This window comes from Lissotriton vulgaris, chromosome 2_1 (assembly GCF_964263255.1).
Source record: "Lissotriton vulgaris chromosome 2_1, aLisVul1.2, whole genome shotgun sequence".
In the NCBI taxonomy this organism is placed as follows: Eukaryota; Metazoa; Chordata; class Amphibia; order Caudata; family Salamandridae; genus Lissotriton; species Lissotriton vulgaris.
The window spans coordinates 1,755,373,097-1,755,395,183 of NC_141687.1; the positions used below are offsets into that span (position 1 = coordinate 1,755,373,097).

General features: G+C 42.6%; 1 protein-coding gene across 1 annotated transcript in view; it reads right to left on the reverse strand.

The window, feature by feature from the left end:
• LOC147733239 (malignant fibrous histiocytoma-amplified sequence 1 homolog) overlaps nucleotides 1-21,735 on the reverse strand; it is a 196,805-nt gene extending 175,070 nt beyond the window's left edge. The window contains exon 1 of the mRNA XM_086957801.1: nucleotides 21,679-21,735. Coding sequence (XP_086813927.1) covers nucleotides 21,679-21,694 — 16 coding nt within the window. The 5' untranslated portion in view covers nucleotides 21,695-21,735. The remainder of the gene's footprint in view (nucleotides 1-21,678) is intronic.
• Nucleotides 21,736-22,087: the final 352 nt, after the last annotated feature.

Genomic DNA, 22,087 nt, shown 5'->3' on the forward strand with positions numbered 1-22,087 from the left:
TGTATGCATGCACACTGCTGCTTCTGAGTAGAAAGCCTAGATTCCTGGGACGCTGTCTCACGTACAAATCAATCAATCAATGGATGGATGGATTCATTAGTCAATATGTGAGTAAATGAATGAAAGGATTAACAGATGGTGAATAAATTTGTGAATGACTGGATGGTACAAAGGTGCATGATTGCATTTATGAATGGATTTATCCTGAATGTATTGCTAGGTAGATAAACGTTGAATCGATTAATTAATGCCATGTTAACTTGCACAGTGTTTAAATAGAACATCATTCATCGCTTACTTGGACCCGTAACTTTATTTATTTATTTATTCATTTGTGCGACTAATTAACATCACTACAAACAAGACTACGAACAGTTCATTGGCTGACACATCCACATAAAAAAGTAAAATATTAAGACTTTGTTCAAAGAAAAGATAAAATGCACATAAGTAATAGTTAACACATTGACTAAAAATCCCACTCATCATGATTTCAAAACCAAAGAACTGCATGATCAAATTAATTAGGGCATACCTTTAAATATGATTCCAGCCCAGCTAAATATTACATTTTAATCTTTGGACCTATGTACACATACAATCATAATTACTACATGGACAAAAGTAATCGTAATTCATGAATGAATGACCAAATAAGTGATTGATCTGATTACGTCTATGTGTGTATGATTCCAGCTGAGCTCATAATATGGTGCAGATGCCATTAATATTAGTCTTTGGGTCTAAAAAAATGGATATCCAACGGATTACACCTCAAAAGGGTCACTAAGTGTGTGTAACTATCCATAGCATTTACCTCCCAGAGAGGTTAATCTGTTCAGAGCCCTTCTAAGATTACTGTTTACATTGAATTGTAACCGCATTTCTCAGACTTAGTTCTCATTTATTACATAGGCCATAATTCCTAGCATGGGTATATTAGCCAAACCATACAATAGCAGCCCATCTTCAAGGGAACCTGCATAGCACAACCATGCCTACATGGCTACACCCTTTAGATCACCTATCCGGGCAGTTCACAAAATAAAAATGTCTTTCCTTTTTATCCAGCTTTCTAATTGCAGGAATTAAAGAAATAGTTAATATACAATTCAGTTGACAGTCTGCACCATGCAGGCATTCAAAACTGCACTTATGACAGCATGAACTCCTAATCTGAGAAACCAAGGACCTAAGAGGGCTCTGCAGAGCAGCAGCAAGTATGGGCTTGAACAGATGATATGTTTAGAGTCTGGCACCGGTAACCACAACCTCTGCAGCAATTACAGTTCCAATTCTTCATCTTTGATTGACTACAGTTAAGGGATGCTAGAGGGATCAATACAAACCTCTACCTCATAGTTGGTTCTCGTTGCTTGTTTTAACCTCCTCCCCATGTAATTCTGAACTCCTGGTTACAGCGGCTTGTTTTGTAGTGATTTTAAACTCTCAATAACTTGTTCCCTCATGCCACGCTGCCCTCAGATTCCAACTGCTTAACATTCTTAGTAAATTTAATGAAGCATCCTGAGGATGTTTTGGGGGTTATTTATTAGTTTCTTGCAGATTACAATACTTCAGGGCACCTGTCGATGAGCCTTTCAATCTTTAATAATATTTCAGGAACTGCAGAACAGGTGTTGCGCTCAAATTCATAAGACCAAATTCTAAAATGAGTTGTAAGAAGGGAATACTGCTCAGAAGACCAAAGACTGCTCGGATAACAGCAGTCATTATCATATCTAAACCAGGGAGTAGCTTGTCCTCATAGCTTGGAGACCCATACATTATCCATATCCCTCGACTCGTTGGGATCTCTGTTGCTAGAGGGAAGTCTGAGATTGTGTGAAGCCAATAATGGATGTAGAGATGAATAAATGTGTGGATGGATGTGTAAATCGAACATGGTGGCTATGGATGAATTAATGAATTCAAAGATATATCCTAGCTGTAAGAACTGGCTCTTTTCAACACTTTCTGCTTGAAGGTGTTGACAAATTGAGTTTTAACAACACATAAGATGTATTTTTCGTCCTGAAGGAGAGGTGGCTTTTCAACATGTATCATTGGAGAACTCCCGCGTTTGAACTGCAGTATTTCCAGATCATATTTCTGGGATGAACTTTCACTATAGTTTGAGCCTGCACATTTGAGGGGTGGGGTGCCTGTGGCATCCTTTCTGGAAGATGGAGGGGGTCTGGTACTCTTGTGAGCAAAAGGCAGAGGGCCAGATTGACAGAACTAACTTAAGACAAAATCCTAAACTTACTACTTTTGGTATTCACAGAAGTTAGGATTCTGTCTTAAGTCTGTCTTAAGACAAAATCCTAACTTCTGTGAATACCAAAAGTAGTAATTTTAGGATTTTGTCTTAAGTTAGTTCTGTGAATCAGCCCCAGAGAAACCATTTTGGAAAATGGTGCCATAGAAGAACAGGCCCTGCTCAAGGAAATCCTGAAATGGCACAGAAAGTCACGAACCACAGCAGTGGGTGAAGTCTGAATGTGGAACAATATGCCACCCTGCATTGCAAATAAATGATGCGCAAATGTGGAGAATAAGAAATTAAGGGGCATATGAGCAAGGGCCTTATCGCCGCGTTAGCAGCCCTTTTTTCTGATAAAGCACAATATTTTTATCAGCCTATTAGCAAGCCAGCGCTAACATGCTTTAACGCCAGCTTTCCGGCATTATCTGCCGGTTTTTACATTGCCTTGCATGCCAGCTTTAATTATCACTAATGACATGCAAGGTAGGCATTTCTTACAAAAAGCACACGGAAAAGGTCGCTAAACCAACTTCACTCTATTAGCAAAGATGTCCCGCGATAACAAAAGTTGCGCTAAACCCCAATCATTGCAGGAATTGAACGCCTGATAAAAACCTGACTAAAGCCCAGATCTCCATCAAAAGACCCACAGAAAGAGGTAATGGGTATGCTGCATTATTAGCCCCTTAGCACAAAGTCAGACTTTGCAACTCACTGGGGGGCACTGAGTGACACACACAATATCGGCGATCTTCACTTGGCTATGGGACAAGATATGATGTACCGATGTATCAATACATGATGATGAAACTTGTGCCAATATATTGCGGTCATGTCTCAACTTGTACTGTAGGTAGCCGACAATGTCCTCTGCATTGAGACAGCTGTACGTGGGGGCGTCCAAGACGGCGGAGTGAGGACGCTGGTGGGTGGTAGCTTAGTTGGAGGCTCATCTCCTTCGCTGACGGACTTGTAGCATACCAATATGTATGTGGAGAAAAGAGAGATAACGAAATTAAATAAAATCAACGGAAAAGAAGAAACTTACTAGTCGGGTTGCGGCTGTTCTTTTCCGAGACGGAGGCAATGCTGGTCATCCAATCAGATGCTGTGGCTGTTTCTGAGTACCTTCTGGACTGCTCACCGCACGGCTGCGGGACGGGTCAGTGGATCGGCGTTCGGCTGGTCGGGGCTGTGGTGGGGATTCTTGGCCGTTTCAACCTCTCTCACAGGCACGCAATCTAACACGCAATCAAACACCCGAGGGATGGCACCGAAGATTGTGCTACGGAGTGCTCTGGTAATGAAGAACGCGCTGGGAGCGGTTTCTCCCTCCGCACTCGTTGCAGCTTCAGCGGTGACAGTATCTACATCGGCTCCAGCTCTTTCTATGCCGGCCGCGACTGTGAGTGAATCCATCAACACGGCAGGTATGCCGACTCCTGCTTCACCAGTTGCTATATCCGGAGGAGCTGACCTACTGCCCACGGGTAAACCTGTGCTACGCCCACCAACCCTACTAATTGCAAACAACCTTACTAATCTAAAGGCAAACGGTATGAGTGGCATAACCAATTTAAAGGACGGTACTGTTATTTCTGGGGGCAGAAAAGAGGAGCTGAAACCGCATAAGAGTGTCAATGCAGCTGCTGAAGGCGGATTGGTGCCGGTGCCAGCAACAGAATCTGCTCCAGTAGAATTATTAAATCCTGGTGATTTAGAAGCTGCTGATTTGTCTAAGAGTGTTGGGGGTGACGTACCTATTATGGTCGAGGAAGGCATGGAGTAGATCAGGGGGAGGAGAAGGAAGAGGGCTCTAATGGAGAATACGAAGAGGTCATTGATGTTGAGGAAGAACTCACTAATTCCACCTCAGGCACGGCTAAATTCTTGACAGGCAGGAGGAATAAAGCCAAATCTAAGCCCAAGTCCAAAGGCAAAAATAAAAGAGGGAACGCTTCTGCACTAACCATTGTTACTACACCGGCAATAATTAATCCCTCTACGTCTGCTGCGAGGAAGACACGTATTGAAAAGAGCCTTCTTAGGAAGTGGATCCAGGCTAAGGGACTTGTGAAGAATATGACTTTACGTTTATCAGGCACAAGCCCACTGATTCTGAATGTATGAATAATTGTCCAGACTCAATGGAGGATTCCTCTATCAACCTTACGCTTGATACCACCCGCTGCCTTCCACTAATACTGCCACTCTGTCATCTTCACTCCTCGTGCCTTCTCCTTGTGTTGGTACCGAAGTAGGTGAAGCTGCAGCGAGTCACGCCAATAATATTTCTACATTGAAAACCCCTATTTCCTCTGTCACAAATTTACCTGAGCAATTACCGGTGTTGATTCCTATATCATCTGACTTACCTGACGCAACTATAACTGGGATACATGCCCAAGAAGTTAATATCTCCCCGGTAGACATTATCTTGCAAGCTTTAACAAATCACTGTGTAGAAGCTCAAGAACATTTTTTATAGTTACTAGAAGACAACAGCAAACTACAGAACTCTCTGCAAGAAATGACACTAAAATTAGGGGGGTCTCACACGATATAGAGGAACTACAACAACGTGTGATTAATGTAGATGAAAGATCAACTCGCACTGAATTTGTTGTGAGCCAACATGATGCTCAGATTATTTCCTTACAACTGAAGGTTGAGGATTTAGAAAACTGACAAAGAAAGCTAAATTTGCGACTTTTTGGGGTCCCGGAAGGCTCTGAAGGGTCAGATCCTAGGTCTTATCCGGTTAAATTGTTTTCAAGGGCTTTCCCAGACCTCTCCGATTGGGATTGGGATTCCCAACTCCAAAGAGCTCACCGTTTACCACTAGTGCAGAGGAACAAGGAAAGTAAATTTCCACGCCCCTTTCATATTTGCTTTGGTAATTTTTTACTGAGGCAAGAAGTATCATTGAAAGCACGCCCTAACTCCCTAGTTAATTTTGAGAATCTTTCTTTTTTTTGTTCGTTCTGACCTTAGTAAGGCCACAATGGATAGACGTTGGAAATTGCGTAAATATATTGATCCATTTAAATCTAAGGGCGGGCAAGTGTTTTTGCAAGAACCTGCTCGCCTCAAGGTTATTAAAGGCGGCCACACATATTTCTTCACCGATGAAAAAGAAGCAGAGCTAGCACTTGCTAAATTTGCTTAATTTTCTTTTCTTTTTTTCTCTCTCTATGAGTGGGGAGATAAGTTTTGATAAGCTTTGTTAAAATTACATGAGTGACCAAGGGGGATGGAATTTAAAACTTTTTCTTCTCTCTTTTCTTTCTGCTTAGGAGAATGTTTTTTTGTTCTTTTTTCTTTTTTTCTGTCAGAGGGGGTGGAGTGGTTACTCCTCGGCTACCAACCCTTGCCGCTGACCATCCAGTGGCAGCAGAAGTTGGAGGAGTGTCCCCCGTGGAGGTTAGGGGTACGGGGGGAGGGAGGAGGGCTGTTTAGGCTCTCCGTCGGGAGGTGTTGGGATTGGGGTAAAAAGGTGTCGAAAAAAGACAACTTAAGAGGGAAACATGTTGGAAAGGTTGGGAAAAAAAATTACAGATATATTTACTTGTTTTTGCGCAGAAGCATTACATTATTTTTTATTCTTTTTGAATGTCTAAGTTAAGATGTAGGGCATGGAATGTTGCCGGGTTAAATAGCAAAAATAAAAGGCGCCTAGTTTCAGAAGAGCTAAGATTGTACAACCCACATTTTGTGTTTTTATCTGAAAACCACATTGCTCACAAAGACAAAAAGCTATTAGCCCAACTCAACTATGATGTCATAGTTAGTTCTGCCTTGGGTGTTTCAATCAGAGGGGTCGCGATTCTTAAGGATAGACGATGTAGAGCAGAAGTTCTCAAAATTGCTCAGGATAAAGATGCAAGATGGGCTATTGTGCAACTAAGTATTGAAGAATATAAATATGTGTTTTGTGTTATATATGGACCGAATTCGGATGAATCCACTGTTTTTGATTGTTTAAATGTAGAGCTTCTGCACTGGGAGGGGGACCTTATCATAATGGGTGATTTTAATTGTATTTTGAATTATCAAAAGGATATTACAAAACAAGGGGCTTTTCAACGTATGCGTAAATCTAGGGTTTCAATATTAGAAATCTGCGGTATCCATAATATTAGCGACATTTGGGGCAGTATTTATCCCAATGTTGCGGGCTGTACATATTATTCTGCACCCCACAAATTTTGTTCCCGCATTGATATGGCTATGGCTTCTGATAATGTACTAAAAACAAGCTCTATTGAGGTATGCCCCCGAGTTTCCTCCGATCACAACCCTATTTTACTTGCATTTACTACCCAACAAATTCATCCAGGTCCGAGATTATTTTCTTTTCCTAGATATCTATTGTCTGATTTTTCGTTTGTAACACAACTAAAAGCTCATCTAGCAGAATTTATCAGTAACAATCTTGACTCTACTTCCTGTATAATGGTATGGGATGCCTGTAAGGCCAGTATTAGGGGGTTCACTCAGGAATTCATATATAGACAAAACTCAGAAAATCGCAAAAAGAACAAACTACTGACCTCTACAATTACATTACAAGAAGTATTGTTGGCTGATGCACTGCGCTTAAATTCCCAGGATACTGTTGAGATTGTTTTGAAACTGGGACAGCTAAAGACAACTTTAAAAACAATATTGCTTCAAAAAAGCAGTGCTAAACTACACAAATTTAAAATCAATCTATAAGAGGGTGGAGATAAGATCGGAAAACTCTTAGCCTACAAAGTCGCCGAAGATAGAGCTAACACTCTGATTAAGAATATCCGCGGCTCCGATAATATTCTACATCACCAACCAGCTGAAATATTAGAACAGTTTGTAGATTAATATTGCACTTTATATACTCTGGAGACCTGTCCCTGTTCTACCATGATACAGGACTACATTGAAGAGAATATTACAAATACCAGAAATACCTCGGAAATAGATCAATTGTCAGAGAATATTACCTTACTGGAGATTAGACATGCTATTACATCCTTACCTTCCGGTAAAGCAGCTGGAGAAGATTCCATCCCAGTCGAGGTATATAAAATATGTATTGCGGTAATATCACCTTTACTGCTTCAGGTTATTTAATTTTTCGGGAGAAATGGGAAAGCCCCTAATTCTTGGAATATTGCCAAAATAATTTTTTTTCTTAAAAAGGGCAAACCTACCGAAGATCGTGGTTCATATAGACCCATTTCTCTCATTAATACTGATGCGAAAGTGTTTGCAAAAATTTTAGCTACCAGTTTGGCCCCACCTTTACCCCAAATAGTTAACCCGCAGCAACACAGGTTTGTGACGGGTAGAGACACCACAGCCCACATTAATATGGCCATAACAGCGTTTGATATAGCACAGACAACATCCACCCCTCTCGGTATGATTTTATTAGATACCGAGAAGGCTTTCGACCGAGTGGGGTGGAGTTATCTTTGGTCTGTTATGACAAACTTGGGGTTTACTGGACAATTTGTCACATTGATACGGGCTTTGTATGACAACCCTATAGCTAGTATCAGTTATACGGGGCTGACTTCCTCCACGTTTACTATTTCCCGAGGGACCTGTCAGGGGTGTCCTTTATCACCCTTATTATTTGCTCTTTCGATGGAGCCCTTCTTATATGCTTTACAGACTCAATCCCGAATTATTCCCTTTAGTTTTGAATCTCAATCTTTCAAAATTACGGCTTACTCCGACGATATTGCTATCTATTCGCCCGATGTCGAAGCGGCATTACAAGGGATAATGTTTGAAGTCCGTAGATTCGGATTGGTATCCGGATACAAATTAAATATAAATAAAACACTAATTGTTGCTAACTTTAAACCAACTACAGTGGTTTCTGGGATATGTAAAATTGCTACTTATTTAGGTGTTAAGATCACTTCTGACATACATGACATAATTTCTATCAATTATGATGCTTTAATAAGAACAACTACTTTTTCTTTAAAAAAAATGGCATAAACTTCCACTGAATATAATTGGCAGAATTAGCTTGATTAAGATGAAAGTTCTCCCCAAATTCCTTTATTTATTTCGATCTATCCCTTTAGCACTTAGCAATCTTTTTTTTAAGAATCTAGATGGGATATTTAGTAGCTTTATCTGGGGATATAAGAAAGCACGTAGGTATATGTCTTTACTTAAAAATTCTTTAGAAAATGGGGGGCTTAGTTTTCCTGATTTTAAACTTTATTTTTGGGGTACTTTTTTAGGGCGTCTACGATCACTGCTTAACTCGGATAATTCATTGTACTTTCATTTATTTATGCTAAACTCTGATTCTAAAATGTTTTTGTTAAGACTCAATGACCCTAATTACTTTAAGAGGGTGAAATTCAAGACTGCTAGAGATATTGCTAAGATATGGTTCAATATTATGGCATTTTGTAAAACTTCGTTTTTTCACCCTAAATTACGGCTGTGGGGAAACCCAGGCCTCCCTGAAATTTTTAATGATGGTATGGCCCATATTTGGTTTGTTAAAGGTATTAACACACTGGAGGACCTGTACGGCACCCAAGGTCTTTTAGATTTTGAGACACTAAAAATGTTATATAATTTGACAGAGTCAATGAGATTCAAATATATCCAGATACATGACTTCCTGATACGTAAGACTAAATTATGTGAAATCTCTGATTCTGAAATTTGGAATTGTTTACATTCTATTAAGAATAAATCTTTAATCAGCGAGGGCTACGGGTGCCTTAGTACTTATAAAACGAATGACTGTCAAAAGTTAGCGAACAAATGGAGCACGAAGTTGAGCTTGAATATAACCTCAAATCAGATAGCTGCCTCCTTTAGTAATATCAACAGACTTGTTCAATCTTCCAGTCTAAGATTACAACAATTTAAAACTACTTGTATGCTATATCATACACCTGAAAGGATTTCTAAATGGGCCTCTGATATATCCTTCAGCGATCGCACTAAATGCCCTAAGTGTGACCTAGTAGCAGCAGATCTTGAACACATGTTGTTTTCTTGCCCGGTTCTGAGGGAGTTTTGGTTGGCTATCGATAAGGTAATGAAAATCAAGCAGATAAATTCACTCTTCCTTATGGCCTTAACGGTATTGTTAGATATACATCCTGCCACAATACCACAGCAATCCCTGGCTATGATATTACTATCTTGTGCAAAATTAACCGTAGCCAGAGCATGGATTTCTCCCAACCCCCCACATATTATGGAATGGTGGTCATTAGTAAATGAAATATATATTATGGAATCAGCTCTTGCTAAAATCAGAGGTTTACGATCATTAATGAAATTTGAAAGAATATGGGGTAGTTTTATTTGAATATTCTGTAACATTCTGAGTCTGCGTTTCTGCGTATCTGTGTTATATCATTTTTTTGTTGTGTTTTACGCAAATTCTATGATCTGTTTGTGTCCTCATTTTGTCATATGGTCTAAATGAATTGTACTATTTTGAAGAAAAAAAAAAAGAGACAGCAGTATGTGATGATTTTGTTACACGGCCACCCTGGTTTGCAGGTACTCAATTGGGCATAAGCTGCTTTAGCTGCAATTTAAATCCCGCAAAGGCGCCCCAAGGCCACCGAAGTAAGGTATCGCGTAAATACTTATCGCCAGTTAGCAGGAGTTATCGCACCCATTCCCTGCCACTATCGCATCTTACTGACGTGTTGATAATATGTCGGTAAAAGACGAAAATTATCGGGAAAAGGTGGCGATAAGAAAACTCCCAATACTTGACGTTGGCGATAATTATCACCCTTACTTGCTGACATGCCCCTAAGTATGCTCACATTTCTCCCAACTTCGGCATAAAGGAAAGGCCTCCCCTGTATTTGTGGATATGGGCTTTGTAGCTTCATACGCTCGATGCTAGATAATGGGCCTCAAAGTTTCTACAAGGAGGATTTACAATTGAGGCGTCCCATGCTTTGCTGATCACAGTTGCTCATGTTCTTAAACCTCCATTACTACTACTGACATATTTTTTTAACTGTTGCCCACTGAGAACTGTTCTGCCCTCAAGACTACAAGGCACCGGACTGTGAGCGTCTCTATTAAACTCACTACACAAATGTACCTCTTTCATTTTATAAGGGTACTTTGAACAGTCAGCCAGGGCTGAATCACTGACTGAACAACTAGGTCTCCCCCACGAATCTGAGAGATGCCTCTGCTGACCTCCAAGTTTGGGCATGCGGATAGCACACTGCCTGCACAAGGGAGGCAAATGCCTGGCCAGGCAAATGAATGGGCAGTGCTTTAAAAGCAGGAGGTCAGCCATGGTGGTGGTTGCTGAAGACCACATATGGGGTTGCTGTCTGTACATCACCATTCACCATCATCATTCATAGTTAGTACCTGAGACAAGCCTCATTACAGTATCAACTCACAGCTCTTCTTCACATAACTGCTTCTTACAAGGATCAGAGTTCTAATAAGGAGCCAGTTGTTCCGAATGTTTACCTAGCTGAATGTGCCTGCACTGGGAGATATGTTGCTTTAGAAGCATACACTTTCCTATGCATAAGGCTGAATGTACATGAAAATGGCTGTAACCTCTGATAATACAAGTTCCTGGAATAACGGAGTCCCTGAAAATATTACTATCACTTTGTATTATATTTGTGTTCAAAGTGTGGTGAAATCTATGACCATTTTGACTATGTTGAAAAAAACAGTCTCAAGGGACTGCCTGATTTATATTGTTACTCACTTTAAAATGTTTTAATTTATCACTTTGAATGAAGTTGTTATTAAAGAATGCATGGCAACGTTTTCATGAAAAAATAAATACACATGTTTTATTTCAAATAGTTTTTAGCAAGAAAGTACAAAAAGTAAACAAAAGAAAATTGCATAATCAGTAATGCAGGTAGGAAGGTGTTCATTGGTTGATACATCTTACATATGACATGTATTTGATAGAACAGTTAGGACCTATCGGAGTAGTTGATAGTCTCAGGAGCATTGTTAGAATGTAGGTAGAAATACACATTTTTTTTGTATTCATTTCCTTTTAACTAACTTTCAGTAACAATAATGGTGACGCCAGTACACAATAATGTATGCACATGCAACTACTGTCAAAAAGGAAGTGCGACCAAGTATTAAGAATAATGAAATGTACAATTGGCAAGTTATTTGAAGGCTCCACCGCCCGTAGGAAGGCAAATCCACCAATTTTAAATAGGAGCTCATTAGATTGGATATTTCAATTTTCCAAATAGATTCCGGTATCTCAAAAAATGTACTGTCATGCACTTAAATGGAAGATTAAAAAATATTCTATATCTACTGAAATATTATTTTAGAATTAAGATGGTATTAAGTTAGAGAGGGGCTGAAAAGCCTAAGAAAACAGATGTGGAAAGGGGTGCTGGACTTTGGCAGGGATCACGTTAACTATTTTTAGCTGTTTAAAATATATTGTGTCATAAATTAATAAAAATCTATACTTGCAATCACATATTTAACCAGATGGTATCATATCTGCATTATCACCTCAAGGCTACTTTACTTTAATCGGCTCAATGGGAAAGAAGTTAAAGTCAATATCTCCTATTCAACAGTGTGGCATCCACTTGGATGTCAGTAAAGAATGTGAGCACTTTTCATTAGAAACCTGTGTCAAAGCTGCTGTAGACCACAGTAGAGCAAAATCACAGATTACTGCTGATAATGAAAATACATGCTTCCTTCAGCCTGCCAGAATTATTTCTGACATGGATGAAGAAGATATTTGAGAAATTATAGAATATGTGTAATTATTTATCATTCCAGAACACTAACCATCATTTCTATGACAAAATGAATTCATACTTTTGTTAATTCACTTAAGTCTCCGATACTGGAAAAGACGTTAATTGTATAGCTCCTGTATCAGCAAAATGGTGTTCAGATATGCCACTTATTTGTTCTGAATATAAAATATTAGCATTGTAATTGTTCCTTGGAACTCTGTGGTGAAGAAGCTAGAAAATTCTATAGCAATCATTGATAAGAACTATCAGTTATATTAGGGACACAGATGCTCAGATTATGCAGTCTCTTGCTTGCCTGCTTTATTTTAGGAGCTGTGTGAAAAACATAACACAGTTGAGTATAGTAGATATGACAAAAACTACAATACTAATAATTCACACCTAAAAAACTACATAGCTCAATAAACCCCTCACCTTCCTCCCCACACACACTCTTAACCAATCACAGTCTGTAGGGTGTGACATCGAAAATACGGCTTCTTCTTCTGAACCAAATAAAGGTACTGAATTCTGTATTCCTTAATAACGTATCAACCTCATCTTGGTTGAAAATATTTCACACAAAAAATAATCATGGGGCCACAAAATATTTCTGAAAATGACAATAAATCTGAATAACATGGTGGGATAATCCTGGTCTCTGTGTCCTTAATGGACATGAAAATTCTTGTTCACAATTGCTGTGTCATTTTTTATTCTAAATCAAAACTCGAGGCTCAGATTATGTAAATGTAAAGCTGCTCAATTCTCACAGAAAATGAATTACTTACTGTATTAAACTGAACTCCTTAAACACAGAACTGAAAGACTAGTCTACTATACTTATGTTGCCCTCGGGACAAGTTCTCAGGGTATAAAATATGGACACCATTGCCTCTTTTACTAAATGTGCTCCAAATATGGAAATATCCATGCCTGCTTGAGAGAATCCACCTAATCCATCTGGCCAGTGCGAGACGAGAAACGTATCCATTAGATTCGAAGGGGGATCTGAGATCTGCGGTAACTCTTTTGTATGCATGCAGGCAATTATCGATACAAATTTTTGGATCTCCCAGGAAAGCAAATAGAATACCTGTTCAGAAGCAGATTTTGTCCTTTTTCCAATCATGAACTAGACTCTTTTGGGAATAAAGAATCTACCTGCTAAATCAACGCTCAAACATCAGAATCTTTTTTGGCAGGAAGCCAAAAAAAAGAATATGGCTAATTTACATAAAGTTGCTTTTGTGATAATGCCTCGCTGTTAGGCCAAGACTGAAGAAACGTAAGAACCCCAGAAACATCCCACAAAAACAAGTACTCAGGTTCAGGGAGAGAAGAAAATCCCCAATATACCATGGTAATTTTGATACCGAATGATGCTCACCAATTGGATGATCCGAAACCAGAATAGGGCCTATTGAAATAGGAAAGCAATACAAGTTTACTCTTTGGAAAGAAAGACCGTCAGCCAAGAGGAAAGCAACGAAATTGACCACATATTGACATCAGCTGCCACAGGATGCAGATTCTGTTCCGTACGCCAACCAGACCGCTTGTTCCATTCTGAAATGTATTGTCTGTGAGATCACTCAGACCAGGCCTGGTAAATGGACTTCAGATCTTGTTTTGAAAGTCCTGACACTTGTCTGCATCCCTAGAAAGTCTCCACAATACAAATTAAAGATAGTGGTGCAACACCGGAGAGTGTGGTTGTTGCTCCGCTCGATACAGAAGGATTGTCAGGAAGAGTCATTAGAGATTGGCAAGACAACTGCAACAGAATAGGGAACCAAGTGAGTTTTCCATAAGGGTGTGATCAGGCTTAAGTCCACCTTCAGGATCATAGAAAGATGAGAGAAAGTTTAGTTCAATCTCTTCCACCCCTGTAGGAATGTAACTGTTACCAACCCCAATGGTCCAGGGAAGTCACTGTCGAAGAGTGGAAGCTGAAAGAACAGATGGGAGGCAAAGTTGTCTATCATGTACCGACCATGATCTTGGAAAATAATTATGAATTCAGTTTCCATTTGCTAGAATCTCTTAAAAGTCAGCAAAGCGTAGATCGTTGAAGGATACTTGGTTTCTGTAGCAGAGTTTAGTCCAGGAAAAATCTAAAGTCCTGTAGCCAGGAGCTCCTACTTTATAACCAAGGAAGGGGTGGGACAAACTCTGGGGACCCACCTATGGGAGGGTCAGGACAGACGGGTGGCTATACCCATGTCCTTTGTCCAGTTCCGCGCCAGAGCATGGGCTGATAGCCCCTGCAACCGGTTTGAGCTGGACTATGCACAGGGACACCAAATGTGCTCCCAGTGCAGCCATCAAAGCACTCTTGGAGTGCACCTGCCCAGCCCCAATACACTAAAGCCTGTGACAGTAAACTTATTGTCCAGCCTCCCCTGCTGGAGTTTCGTCCAGCAGCAGGAGGACAGACGGCTGTCTGAGGCTGGCAGCATCCATCTTGTGATGCCAGGGTAGAGAAAGCTTGTACCGGGTGTACTGGTGTTGTCATATTTCTCCCTCTAGGAGGGTGAAATCATACCTTGCCCCACCAGTACTGGTGGGGAGGTATGATTCCAAGGTGTTTGACTTCAAACACAACATGTTTCTTTGCAGCCATTTTAAAATTAGCATTTCCCGCGAGGTTATAATGCACTTAAGAATATATAGTTGGCTGCATCACAGAACAACCCCGGAGAATAGATTCTGAAGGCTGCAAGAGGTGCTCTGCTTATACCTGGGCACCCTCTCACACAAAACCCAGCACCCTGCCTTCAGGATTGATAAGGCCTGCCAGAGGGGTGACTGATAGGTTTATATGTGCAGTGATATGGAGAGATATAGTGAACCTATATTTAAGTAAGGGGTGTATACACCACCTTACACAGGCTGCTGTAGCAGACCTGTGGTGCCATTTTTAATTGTCTACCAGGGCTGGCATAATACATGCTGCAGCCCCTGGGAGGGCTCTGGGGTACCTAGGCCCTGGGTACATAGTATATCATATACTAGGGACTTATAAGGGTACCCCAGAATCCAATCTGGAGTGTACCTAAAGTACAATCAATTTATAGGAGAAAGCAGCTAGGCTGGGGTCCTGGATGGCAGGATCCCAGCTAGACTAAGTAGAAAACAGTGAAACATCAGCAAAAAGTTTGTGTAACTATAAGAAGCAGATCCTACTCTCTTACAACAGGGACGGCTGATATGAATCAAGAACGGGTTGTCGTGCCACAGGGACATGGGACAATGAGGGAGTGTGGGAGCGGGTGTAATGGCCCATTACCTGATGGCTAGTTGACACCCGCTCTTCGAATGGCTTCTATCCCCACCAACCAGTGGCAGCTGAAGAAAGTGGTAAAAATGATGGGGGTAGTGGTGGGAAATCTGTAGCGGCAGCAGTAACTGTGGAGAGAGCTCCTAGCACCACAATACTGCAGTACCACAACACCTCAGCCTCTGACTCCTCCCCTGCAGTCAACCTTTGTAAAGGGTCTTCCAATTTGCAGTAATACTGGTAGTCGCAGTTTTAGTATCTTTCGATCCATTCAAGTTAGAAACAGTTTTTGGGGTTAAAATCTGCATATTATACAGCAGATGATGGATTATGCGGCACATGTGAAAAATCCATAGCAATGAAGGAAAGGCCACGGCCACACAATCTTATAATTCCAGTGGCCCTGACCTTAGTTTAAGGATGTCTACGTTCTGTCAAGCATATGTTTTCTACTGGAAAGGGATCCTTCAAGTACAAAAAATATCCTTCAAGACGTTTCTCACAGTATGTGTGCTGTACAGTGCAACACACTTGCAAAGTTTGAAAAATAGGGAGACTTTTAAAATTTCCTCTAATGTCATGCCTGCCTTGAGGAGGCATAATGTTGTGGCTCAAATCCCTGTCTATAAATGTGTTTTGATAGAGATTTTCCTTCAAACCAATGAGTGAGTGGTTGCTGTGGGAAAGCCCATCTACTACCCATGGTGTGCCCCCTTGATGCAAAGTAGCCCTATGTAGGGAATAGTGCTACTTTGCTTTACTGTGGGCAACTTTGCCACACAAATCACGATTTGCATTGGAAAGTAAAACCCATCTCAATAATGTGTGCTGGGTTTGTGTCACACTTGTGATGCAAACTCAGTGCATAGTGTTAATAAATCTGAATCAGTAGCTCTAAACAGGTACTTGTCAATATTTATGAGGATGAGTTGTGTTATTATTGCAAGCTAATGTAAGGTTACTAAATGACCAATGCAGAGCAAATGTTGCTGTACTGTGTAAAATCAGAAGGCAATGAAGATGCAAAAGAGAAGGGGCCCGGCAAGCTTGAGAGAACAGGCATTTACAATGCAACAGTCTCGTCTTAGCAAACGTTAGAGCTATTGGCATTGTAAATGACAACATTTTTATTTATGTGTTGGTGTTGAAAACAGATAAATAAATGGCATTGTCATTTACAATGCCAATAGCTTAATCTCTCGCAAATGCGAGACCTATTGCATTTGCAGCCACACACACACACAGAGCCACACACACAGCCACACACACACACACACACAGCCACACACACAGAGCCACACACACACAGAGCCCCACACACACACAGAGCCACACACACACAGAGCCACACACACACATACAGAGCCACACACACACACAGAGCCACACGCACACACACAGAGCCACACACACACACACACAGCCACACACACAGAGCCACACACACACACACACACACAGAGCCACACACACACACACAGAGCCACACACAGAGCCACTGACAAGAACAAAGGCGAGACACTGAGCGTTGGCAGCAGCCAGGATCAGATAGGATCTACCTTGGCTTAGCACCTGGGATTAGCAGCTGAACCCTGCGCAGCCCTGCACACTGCCCCCATAGTAGCCCAGAGTCAGACACCCATGTCTCACACGTCTGCACCACTCAAGACACGGATGGGGGGGCACCTCACTAAGTGACATCACCCGGTACATGCTCACATTTCCATCTTGTGGTCGGAAGCGCGGCCGCCAGACAACTATATTACGTTTCGTTGTTGTTTGCCTCCCACGGGGGATCCTTTTGAGGCTATTGTTGAGAGACACAGGCGCCCCTGTGAACTGTCTGCAGAGGCCTGGGGCCAGGAGATACAGGGCAGGGGGCCCGGGCAGGTCTCAAAGGCCGCAAATCACATCAAAGACAAACAATGACGTGTAAAAAACTTCAGACAGAGAAAACAAATCAATCAGGTTTACAACTTTGTCGCAAGAGCGCACATTTAAACACAAATCACAGATAAGATATGCAGGCTGTAATGTGAAACAGGCAGCAAACAGAAGAACCCCCTTAATGAATGTAAGTGGCTGCTACACCTGGGCACCAACAGCGGCTCTCTAAAGGAAAAAGCCTGGACTACCGAATTAGGTAGCTCAGCGAGCTAAGCACTCGCTGACGAGAACCACAGGTTACAGTTTCAAATCTCTACAAAGACGGCCATTTATTCTGTTAAATGTTGTTAAAATAAGTACAAATTTTACTTGGGTTAAAATAATCGCATATAAAAAGTTATGTTAAAGCGCTTTATAGACAACCTTAGGAATAATTCAAGCAGCGGGTTTCTATACCGGTTCCTTCACTGCCAACCTATTTTCCTGGTCTAAATAACAGTTTTTGTAGTATTTTACACATTTGGAACTTCCAAATTAACAAAGTAAAGTTTCAGCCATTAGAGCCTGGGTGAACCAGGTCACCTCTGAACCGGCTTAAGCCCACGGGGCAGATCAGACTGGCAGTGCTGCGAGCTGTGTTTGTTTTGTCTCGTGGCTTCAAGGAAGCTCAAATGGACACAAATAAATGCAAGACAAGGGGAAAAGGCGGAATGCAGGTTTCCTAAAGAACACAAGCCAAGTAAATGTCTTATTGGCCAAATCCCCTAATCCACGTCAATCTCCCTCTGAAGGTCACCATCCCGAGCAGGCCGCGGGGAGGGGTGGGGGGGTGGTGGTCGGTGTATAGCCCGTGTGCACCCTGCTTGAGTCCCGGGTGCTCTGCTCCCTATAGAAGTATGAGTTACCAGGGTGCATGGCTTTATATGGTAAATAAACCCCACACAGTAAAAGGAGCGCACGGGGCTAACAACTCCACCGGGCAGGAAAGCAGAAGAAAGCAAGGGGGCTGCTGCAAACCAAGACAGGCAGCAGTAAAAATGTGTTTTTTGTCATCAAAACAAACACGCCAGCCATGCTGTTCTCGTTAGCTCTCATTTTTAACACAAACATAGTGCCGGGGAATGGGAGAACCCGCTGGGTAGTTTGCCTACAGCCTGCCACTGTGGTATGTGGAAGGAACAAAAGCAGAGACACAAAAAACAAGTCTAGCAAGACGCAGGAGATAAGACAGTCATGATATTGGTACTAGCAGTCCTGAGGTTTAAACTTGCTTTCTGGTACTTGTAGTCCTGCTTTTTTAATAGTGCATGTAAAACCACAGGAAGCAGAATGCAAAAGGTACACATGGGAACCAACGTGCAGCACTATTAGCACTTGGCATGGGGTGACTTCAATCTCTGAAATGCAACGCCACCTCACTGGCATCTGAAACAGTGTGGGGCAGCTATCTATCGCCAGTTCCTTTGCTTCATAAATTAGTACTGCTACACGTTACAGAAACCGTGAGATCTGTTAGCTACTGACACAAATAAGCACTTTAAAGCATCTTCCACGATCACGGAGCGCTAGCCAAACAAAAAGTCAAACAGGTCGTTCTCTAAGTGGCTGATGCCTACCTTGCACCGTCTCCAGGCCAGCGGCTTCCTAGACCGGGAACTCCAGGGGGGGGGGGTCTTGGGGAGGGGACAGAGGGTCACGTTGCAAACGGACACCTTCATCTCTCCTCTGCCATGCCTGTGTGGGGCTGCTGAAGTCTGAGGCACCTCTCACTCAGCAGCCCCGAGCACGCTGTGCCACACTGTGCAATGGGAGAGGAGCAGGGGGGCAGTGCCGAGCACACTCCTCCCCTCCCAGGCAGGGTTAACCCATGACGGGTTGGAGGGTGAGAGCCTCGCCTCAGCTGCCAGCCGGGTGAGAGGTGCACCGGCACAGGAGAGACAGACGTGCGTAGGTTAGGGGACCCCTAAACTCCACTGCGGCCCGAAGACATGGGACACGCTCCACGCACCGACCAGCCGAGCACGCCACAAAGAGGCCGCTGTGATCACAAGTGTCCTGGGAGGAATTTTACACCTGCCGAATATGCAAACATTAAATACACGCAAAGAAACTCCGGGGAGGCCAGCTATCCCTCCCCGATCTCTCCTGAACCATCAATGCCTTTGGGCCTCGGTCAGACCCCAGCCTGCTCCAGGGAGCACCTGGAGGGGCTTCAGAAGATGACCAGGGGGGCAAAGGCCCCTCATATTGTCAGAAGGTGCAACAGAAAATCTTTTGTGCTCACACTCACTCACAGACATGGGTGTGGGAGTAGTGGGTGAGACTTTTCTCTTCCCCCGACTTCCTTCTGCTGTAAAAGGTTTCTAATCTTTATGGGGCAGGCCCCATAAAGATAACAAATCTTTTACAGCAGAAGGAAGTCAAGGAGCCCAGTCTGAAAAGGACGGGGCTTAAAGATAAAGAAGAACATCACTGGGACCTCTTCTCCAATGTCTGGCAACCGTTTACCATGAACGGTGACGCCAGCCAATGGACAAGAGGGGCGGGGGTTAACCTCGCTAGTGAAAATCCCTCTATCTCATTAAATCTTGCCAACTCGACTGCGCATTGGCGCAGTCTTTCGCAGGCTGAGACCTAAAAATGGTTTACGCCTGCCATTGAGCATGCCAAATTTCTGTACACATGTTCCGGATTGTAAAGAAGGTCAACAATTGCTCCAACAACTGGCATTTAATTATGGCTCCTGAAGAGTGCTTTATCATAAAATGTGCAAACACCTAAAATTTCAGGTGTGACTAAAATGTAGCTACATCAATTCAATTAACGGCACATTAGTGCTTTTATCAAGCACTACATAAATACAAGAGAATCAAACAACCACTTAGTGGTGGCAAGGGTTACGGCACCTGGCCTGGCCATAGCCTACTGCCCTATTACCTTGTTAGGATTCTAGAGGAGGTTAGACAAGTGGGACAGAGGAGATAGCAAGGTCTAACCACTGGCAATCACTTGGGGTAGCATGCCAGACCATTATACTATTATCCACCATGCCACCTGAGTTTGGAACAGTCGAGCGAAACTGTCAATCGAGGTCCTCCTTGAACCAGAACACAACCAACCCATGACCTGTTTTGCCCTGATTTTGCTAAGAATTTGTTTGAAGTGTCTCCCTGGGTTTAGCTCTGTGTGGTCTCTTCCTCTGGGAGGGGTTTGAAAAGAGTAATTGCCATAGCGATTGAAACTGGTCCCAGGCAGTCACCTGTAAAACCCAGATCAGAGGCTATAGCGGAGCAGAGGCCAAACATGTATTCAATGGATTTGTGCAAGACCTTGTCATGAAGTAGAAAAGAGAACAAGGCGACAGTGTAGAAAGTGATATTGAGGCGAAAAGGCAGCAGAAATTAAGAAAAACACAAGGGTAGAATGAAAAAGAACTTTCATGAAATGAGGTTGGGAGGGGGAGGGCAGTTATGGAGGTGAGATATTACAGAGTGAAAGAAGGGAGGCAGTGACGACTGGCATGAAACAAGGATGATGAGCGGGAGCACAAAAAAAAATAGACTTACTTTCTTGGCTTGGTGCATGACGTCCTCCTAGCTCGGGTCTTCTTTCCTAGAGGCAGGCCCCAAAATGGGACCAAGTCAGTCCCCTAACCAATCATGGTAGTGCATCCATACTGCTAACCAGCATGAAAGAAGCGCCCGTATTGGATGGAGCAGCCTCACTCCTCACTCTCAAGAGCACTAGAGGCCTGAGCTTTCTCTAACCCAGCTGTCTAGGACATCTCGGTTAGAGAGGTTTAAAATGTGCATATGTGGCTTGCCGGAGCAAGACGGCTGGCCTAAGAGACATGCGCATTTCAAACTTTAGTGCACAGCTCCCTGCTACTATTCTACAGCAATGGTCCCGCCCCGTCCTAACTCTACATTCGGGATGGATCACCTCACATTCTAACTAAATACCGTCCATGTCCCACCTTCATCTCCCATTCCACATAATTCCCAGCATGTGCCACCGTCACTTCTCATTCCATATAAAGTGGACAGGGCAGGTATGGAGAGAGTACGTCGGAAAGATGATAGAGCAAGAGATAAGTGAGGAGGGAAAAGAGGTACCTGAGTAGAGTGGTGAGGTAGGAACAGTCGAGAGAGGTCGAGCGAGGCTGAGCTGCAGAGACAACGGCGAGAATGAGAAATCACTTTACCACGGTCGCTTACAAGGCGTCGACACGGGGCAATGGCCTACTTTATCCATGCCTTAAAATGTCTCTGACTCGCAGAGCTGCATGGTCAGGAGTAAAAAAAATAATAAGAGAATTATTCAGCTAGCAGAGTGAAGTGTTCTGAATGTCTGCAGTGTCAACGGATTGTGGCCGAAAGAGAAAGATTAATCCAAACGTCTCAAGACAACTGATCCAGACAACACAGAAGCGGACGAGCCCATGTTTGCTTTCGACAATTTTTGTGTCTGCTGCTCACCATTTCTCCCGTCCATTCTGCTTTTCGCTGGTTGTGATCTGCTCTACTTCCTCCTGTGTTCTTCCTCTGCGTGGCACACTAACGCAGCTGCGCGTGGCCACGCCTTGCGTGGTGGATTGCTCACTTGCGGGCAGCGTGCTCCGCTGACAGGGATGTATTTCCCAACACACAGGCGCAGCAGTGGCAAGTGGGGGTCAGTCATCATACAACTTCCCTGAAAGGCCAGCAGTTAGATTTCTGCTTCGCTAGGGTTTCCTGTGTGGTTGTCACTGAAGGCGACGAAAAGAAACTATGAGAATTGTGGCAAAGCGAATTGGCTGGGAATAGTAATTTATTGTACATTTTAGATAGCGTGCAACACGTCACTTCCGACATCTGTGTAATTTACACAGTTATGAAACATTTTAGC